The 7746-nt window shown below is 42.1% G+C and overlaps 1 protein-coding gene across 1 annotated transcript in view; it reads right to left on the bottom strand.

Annotated features, from left to right (window-relative positions):
* Positions 1 to 5072: 5072 nt before the first annotated feature.
* Positions 5073 to 7746, bottom strand: part of BEND4 (BEN domain containing 4) — a 30001-nt gene continuing 27327 nt past the window's right edge. The window contains exon 5 of the mRNA XM_075709738.1: positions 5073 to 5291. Within this exon, the coding sequence (XP_075565853.1) occupies positions 5074 to 5291 (218 nt within the window). The 3' untranslated portion in view covers position 5073. The remainder of the gene's footprint in view (positions 5292 to 7746) is intronic.

Genomic DNA, 7746 nt, shown 5'->3' with positions numbered 1-7746 from the left:
AAAACAGCAATTCCTGCCTAGCTGAGGGCTAGATTGTGCAATCTGAGTAGTCTTATTAGAAGAAGATTGCAAAGACTTTTATAATGTGAGCTTGCACATGAGCTTGTTCTAAGCAAATGAGGTAAAAACTAAATTCCTTCATAAGCACGAGATTCAATGGCTGACTTTGATGTTAAAGGTCCTCTTCAGGGACATCTCGAGCAAAGGCGTACCTGCCAGCAGCGGTGGGCCATGCTTCTGAACGGACCAGCGCTGTGGCAGCGCAGAAGCACAGTTTAACTATTGCCTTTATTGCCTTGCCAGTATGTTTAACAGGTATTTAGTGGAAGAGTGATAAGATGCCGCGTTACTGAACTACACCCCCCAGCTGCGCTGCCTGTTCCCCTTCAGTTATTCCCCAGGTCTGGCTCTCCCCCATCCCTGGGACCTCTTCTTTACCCCGCCTCCCTGCCCGTCCAGCCCCAGGTCGCTACCTCTCACGCTTAGTAGCTTCTTAGAGACTCCACTGTTAGATCTAATCTCTCTGGGGATCTTTCCAAGTTTCAAAAACCCAGTTGCTGGTTCTGGTTCCTCACCTACACGCTCTCCTTCCCTGCCAGTTTCCTGCCGGTGCTGCCCCATCACCCTGGTGGTTTCCCCACAGCCCATCCCCGTTCACTCCTGCTCCTGGATCTACCCTCCGACATTTCAAGTCATTGCCCAGAAGTCTGGGAAGTCAGAGCTTTCCACAGAGAATGACAATTTTTTTTCAGAGGCATTAACACAGTTGTGTTTTACCTACATTTCTCAGAATCGCCTGAAATGATTTTGGCGAGGGTTTCACTAATAAGGGTTTTCGCTAATGAGGATTTTCACAAAAAATACAGTAGGCTGAAAGCCCCGATCTAGAAAATACCAGCCCAACCCCAGTTAGTTTTGCAACATTGCAGGCACCCGAAAGCATTGTTTTATAACGGAAATATTTGGCAACCATTTCTAATGGATGACACCAGCCTGCAGTCAGGCCCGCCTTGCTTCGCAGCCAAGCAGAAGGGGTTTGCCGTGGCCAATATTTGTCACCGTAATGCCTCTACAAATTATTTGGAGTCAGGATTTTCTAAAGCATTTAAGAGAACAAGAGACATTCAGCCATCACTGAATTTTGAATTAAAATGGGATTTAAACTTCACCGCTTGAAAATCCAGGTCTTAAGATTCCAGATGGGTACTTTCTCTGAACGGTCTTTCTATCTAACCAGCGCATAAATATATGTGGTTGCATTTCGAGGTGAAAATGATTTATATTGTATTCACACTTGAATTCTTCATAATCTTTCACTGTGCTTGCCAGTGCTTCATACCAAACAAACATTTAATGCAAAAGACAACCCTCTAGCCTTTTATATGAAATCTGCGTCTAAAACTTTTAATACATATTTCTAGTGAGAACCAGTTGTGACGGCTGTCACACCGACACACTACCACCTATAGAGAAAGAGAGACAGGTTAACCAGAGACTAACTTTTATTGTGCATTTTTATGCAACAGAACAAATGGAACTGGAGGTATGTAGTAATAAAACCAATATTCAAATTAGAATTAACACCTGAAATAGTAAACTGTAGGTAACAAATGTCTTTATAATTAAAAAATATTGACTGTTTTAAAAAATTCTCTAAGATTTTATATTCTTTAAAAGAAATGTGTGTTGCCACATAGAAAACAATTCACACATCCTATAGAAATTGTCACAAAACCCTTACTAGTCTATATTACACTATGCACTTTTTTTTTTGTACAATATCTGGTAAAGGCCTATCCCTAACCTGTACTTACTCTACACAGTACAATCATCATTAGAAAGTATTCATAGAATTAACTACACCATAACAATAAAAATATCAGGATTAATGGTTTTTTAATCACAGTTTCTCCACAAATATTTGTCATAGAAAATATAGCGAAGGCATGTTGGCACAGATGGGCGTGCAGTACTGCTACACAAAGTTTGAGAGAAGGCAGATACATAAATGACAGTAAGATTAAAGAGTATGGAAGGATAAGACAAGAATCTCTATCCTCCTGGGACTTTCTGGAGTGACATGATAGATAGCGGTTTCCTTCTGTCGCAAGCCTGCTGTCTACCGCCAGCGCTGGGAAGGGATGCGCTGACTTACAAAGCACGCTGCTTAAATACGGGTATCTCGCTCTGGAAGGGCTTATGTGCTATCTATTACTTCAGGTCCCATACTATTATACCTAACATCTTGCGGATATTTAGACACTTCAATGTGTATGAATTTATAATGCCTCGTGAACAAATTAATCTGCATAAGCTGTTGTGAAAGGTTGGGGGTTTTTTAACATGAAATGGGTGGGTCAAGAGTTAAGTGGCCATGATTGCAATTAAAAACAGACAGACAACTGGGAAAAATTGTTGTACTCTGTTATTTTAAAACCAAACATGAGCAAAGAAAGATGAGCCGGTGTCTGCTAATGCCTGCCTGTGACTATGATTCATGTCCCTGGCCAGTGCACACAAGCAACTGAGGGCAAAATTTTGTTCGTAAAGAAAGGTCCAAACCTGCAAAGCCATTTCTAGTGCCAAAGTGGCTTTCAGGATGAAACTATACATTTGGTTATTTTGCACAATACGAGAGCAGAGGATCGTGAGTGGTTCCAGGATGCTGGCTACATTTTTACACTAAAAATAAAGCTAGGCTTACTAGTTATTTCAGCAAATCTTTAGGTTATTAAGTGAGAGAGGTCTGTCCAGTCCAGTAATTCTGTGATTTGTTAAAAATGAAGCGTGTGTATTTTTAACCTCATACGATTAAACATTTGAGAGGAAACCATCACAATGTTTACAAAAATACAGCATGATACATATCGCCGTGGACAAATTTACAGTATAACGTTGACTCACACGTTCTGACATGTTTTACCAAGTAGTTCTGGCAAGTGTCACCACATTAAACATAGACCAGCAAGACTTACACCATCTGAGCAATGTAACATCTTCTATTATAGTTCTTTAAAAAAAGTGTAAGTTCAACACTGAAAAGCTACTATAGGATATCTGTACCGTGACATTTCTATACACCGAGTTTCTGCTCCAGGGGCTGCCACGCACTGTTGGCCGCTCAAAGAAAGTCACCTCCTGCCTGTAGTGAGGGATGCTGTCCCAAACGCCTTGGCCTGGTGAGGTCCAGCGTGACTAAACTGCTCATTCACTTCTAGAAAAATCAATGAGTTATTCTGGGGCAAGAAGAGTGCCTTTCCAACCCCCTTTTAAAAATCACCAAAAATAAAATGAGTCGAGAGGTACTGGACATTTAAGGGCCTAAAGCATCTCCTGGCTGAGCGAGGTCCCGTCTATGGCGGTGCACGGTGGAGCCCGTGTCCTGAGGCGCCCCGCGGGCGGGCTGTGAGGGACCGGTCACAACCGCTGGAGATGGCGGGAAGAAACTATCATGTGGGCGAGCTGACCTTTGAAAGACTGCCTCAGTCCTCCATCCGTGGTCAGGCCGGAGCTAGAGAGGCGCTTCAGCCCAGAGGGCCCTTCCTGATCTTTGAGGAAGGGGTTGGGTGTCTCCTGCCCTGCCCGGCGCATGGGGAGAAGGTTGGGAAGGAGAGGAGAAGGGCAAAAGGAGCAATTAGTAGCTTCTCTCGTGGCTTGCACAAGGCGGTTAGGAAAGCTGGGGAGTATGAGATATGTGTTCAGGAGAGTCAACGCTGATGAGGTAGCACTAAGGATGGTCAAAAGTGACATGAACTTTCCAAAAACCAGTTCCCTCTGCCTGCTAGTGGGGAAACGTTGCCTCGAGGAGGGCTGGTTCAGGCTGTGAAGGATGCCAGCACTGGCCTGAGCGACCAGACAAGGCTAAGGAGATGGAAACACCCTGACGTGGAAAGGAAACAGTATCGTTTCTTTGGCATTGCATATTTCTGGAGTGCATCAATTTGGAGGAACAACAGACTGCTAAGCCTTTAAAATTAGTTTTCAGTAGACTTTTTTTTTTTTTTTTTTTTTTAAAGTTGGTATCTGCTTCCAATGTTGTGCGCCGTTGTGAATTCTGCTCTAGCACAGCTCTTTTCTTATACGTCTTCGTTAGTCTGGACCCCATGTTTACTTACAACAGAAGGTTAAACTAGGCTCTTCTTACCCAGCCCCTCCCTGAATGCAACACCGAGCATCTGACTGTTAAGACCAGCACATTGCCTCATCTGTTTCAAGGAATGGATATAAAACACAAATGAAAGCAAAACCAAGAAAAGGCAATTTAAGGCCTCTAAAGCTACATAATATGGCTGCAGAATAGGAACAGACAAAGCAAAACCTGTCTTTTGAAATGGCAATTTGTTTTTAGCAATCTTGTTTTAATGAAAACTGTCATGATCAACTCTAATCCCCTAGAAATCTAGATAAATATAGCGTCTATCTGATATACAAAGCAATTTTTATCTATCAGAAGTGCCTGTTATTGTTCTGGGTCTTTGAAAGATTCTGCTGTTAACGAGCACTGCTGTTTTACCTGGGAAGCTTAATTTCCTGGCAGAGTTGGCTAAAGGAAGTCCCTGAATTTTCCATCTTGTGCGCTATTTTAAGGTAACATTTATAATTACGTTATTTTCTGTTAGGAAATGGGAGACCACTTCTTTTTTTGTTATAAGTGTGCAGACTTGTTCTTACATCTCCTACTCAGGGAAAGCAAATAGTACCCAGGTGTTCTGGGTCCAGACCTGGGCTTGTTGTCAATAGGCAGATGAGACAGTAGCTGCTGTTTCTTTTGATATTTTTATAGTTTTTAAATGACCTTTCCTCTAGAACTAGATGACATGAACTGCAATTTCCCTTTGAGGGTGCTATGAAGGATTTGCAAATAATAGGCACTGAGAAGTCCCACAGAGCACGTCTTGAAATGGATTTCTTTCTGTTAACTGGGACATGGTAGGATGGAGAAGCTGAAACATATGCAGTATGTGTTCAAACATGCTTTGGACTCTTAAATGACAGCAGGGTAGGTATGTTTAACAAATAGTCTCTCCTAAATTAAGTGGTTGCTACTGTTGTATGAGGTTCTTCTCACTGCCATCAATCGCCAGATCCGTCTTGCATACCTCTATTGAAGACTTCGTCCTGTGATCCTGGATGGTCAGTCCCTTCGTAATACGAGTTCCCGTTGTGAAGGAAAGTCCCCACCGCACGCCCTTGACGAGCATGTCCTACTGCGTCGCTGAATACCTTGTTTATTTGCTCTTCGGATGGCATCCACCAGTCTGGGTTGGAAGTACAATGCATCCTAATGAACTCTGCAGGAAAACATGGAAGGATAAAAACCAACTTGTCTTTGCAGCATCTGTTATCGCCTAGGTGTCAAAAGCTCATGGGAAATAAGAAAGGGGGCATTACTGCTCTACTTAAGCAGAAGGAAAGCCTTATGGGGGATGCCATGATAATGCCACTTGGACCTATTTTATTTCTGTACAAGTGCGTTTCTCCACATGCAGTGTATGTTGTTACACCTGAGCTAATTATGTGACGCATGGGACCTGGAGATAAAATCCCTTCCTGTGGAAATAAAAAGAACTAATTCGAAGTGACGGTTGTGATTCAGCGTGTGCAATACATGTGAAAGTTAACATGAACTGGGATGCATTTCATTTGAAACCTGTTGTGTATTTATACCTTAAGGTGATTACTGTCGTGGATCTCTGTGATCTCCCTCTGCTGGCTGCTTCAACATCTGCAGGCTGCAGCAGCCCACAACCTGCTTGAAAATGTCACTACCATTATTTCAGTTTGGCGCTCCTTTCTGTTTGGAATATCTTTCATTCTAAGTCCTGCTCTTTCCATCTTCCTGAATCCGACACCTATTTTTCAGAGAGTAAATTGGCCTTAGAAATAGCTAAATGAGATGAGAGGGCTAATTTGGGGAGCCTTGCAATAGTTTTCAATGCAGGAGAAAATGAATTGTACTGCATGTAATTTGGCTATTTAAGTGGCTGCTGCTTCCACATACAGCTATTTTTATGTGATGATTACATTTTTTATAATTTCTTTTTCAGATTCTTTGACATGCAATATGCTAAACTTGCAGAAGGCGCCTTACCAATTCTGGAGTTGTAACAGCTAGACATAGCTCAAATAGGTGTATTTGGACTTTGAAACGTCCAAATAGGATTTTAAATGTGAGGGGACCTTATTAGATATATTGGATACACTGTACCTCATATGGAAACTGAGCTTCTTATTTATTCCGTAACATTAGTTATTCCCTCATGTGGTATTGTGTGTCCCTGGATATCTTTAAATTCTATTTTCTACTGTTGACAAGCCAAGAGCACAATAAGTGGCGTAAGGTAACTTCATTACTGTCACCACATCTTGAGACCAGGGAATGCTGTGCTTTTACGTAAGTTCCCGTGCCTGCAAGGTATCTCATCAGTTGGACAATTAGGACGAGATTTTGCATAGCTCCTCCAGCACTGTGTCTGCAAAAGTGATAGCTATCTCGGTTTTAAATTCATTTCCCTGGAAATCCACAGAGGCAACAGTAATTCCTACCTAGTTATGTTCACATGGGGCTCCACACACTGGTGTTTTTCTCAGAGAAATGGTTACCATGTAAAGGAGCAATGCTATAATTTAAGCATGCCAGGCTTTTTTAACGCTGGTTCCAGACATCAGTCAGTTGTAGGAATATATTAAAAATGTTTATAGATGTTTAAACTACTCTGAGTGCAGAGAGAGAAGCAGTTTGCTCTCCCTGCTGTGGTGGGAAGGCATAATTGGATGTGCTGAGAATTAGTCAGACACTTGTTACCTTGGCTTGCAAATGGGTGGGAGCCAGTGGCCAACTCCCGGCACCGGAGAAAGTTGTCTTGTTCCCACCCACGCATGGAAGCCCAAAGGGAGGGCTGTCTGCTCTGCTTTCTTAACTGGTCCTTAGATACTGAATGTTTTGGCTTCCTCTTCAAGCTTCTGAAAATTAAGGAAATTGGCCCTTCTCTTTCTCCCAAGGAGCGTTCCACATGTTCTGTATGTCCAGGACATAGGAGAGTGGCCAAAAGCAAAAGTCCACCTACAGGTGGATTTAGTGTTAGTCTTGGTGGGAGGCAGGGGGAAGAAAGGGGAAGAAAAGGGTATTAACACTCTGCTTGTGCCTAAATTATTTGGCAAAATTTAAAGCCATTTAGTAAGTGGTTAATGCGCTTGTATTCAGCCTTCAGTTTCCAGGAGAACTTCTGGGACCCTGAATCTCGCTCCAGACCTCTATGCAGCATGGTGTGCAATGGACTTGCCCTTCTATTAAGCTCTGATAGAGTATAAGGTCTGGCAGAGTATCATGTAACAGGTTAACAGGTTCCTTTGTAGTAAAAAAAAGAGCCTCTTTGCCTAATTTGGCTGTATGTAAAATCTGAGTTCATTACCTGGTTAAAGCAATGTACCCCAACTACAAGTCTTAGCTACTTGGACTTGTTGGATTCTTCTATCCTAGATGGGAAGAAGCTCCATCTGATGTATATAACCACTTTGGACTCCAGTTGGATGAGTAAAGGTATTTTTATCACGGACTGACCAAAATACAGCTTTTTACACTGCATGGATTAGTAAAACATTCTCGAAGTCAGTTCAAACAAAATTTCATGTATGTGCTCACAAAACACTATAAAGTTAACTACGAGTTAATTAAAGAAATTATAAGCATACGCATTTATAAAATGCGGATGCTGATACTATAAGCATGTTCTTAATTAGGCTTTA

Source organism: Pelecanus crispus, chromosome 4, assembly GCF_030463565.1.
Source record: "Pelecanus crispus isolate bPelCri1 chromosome 4, bPelCri1.pri, whole genome shotgun sequence".
NCBI lineage: Eukaryota > Metazoa > Chordata > Aves > Pelecaniformes > Pelecanidae > Pelecanus > Pelecanus crispus.
Note: the sequence above shows the minus strand (reverse complement) of the source record. Positions and strands in the feature narration are given on the sequence as shown.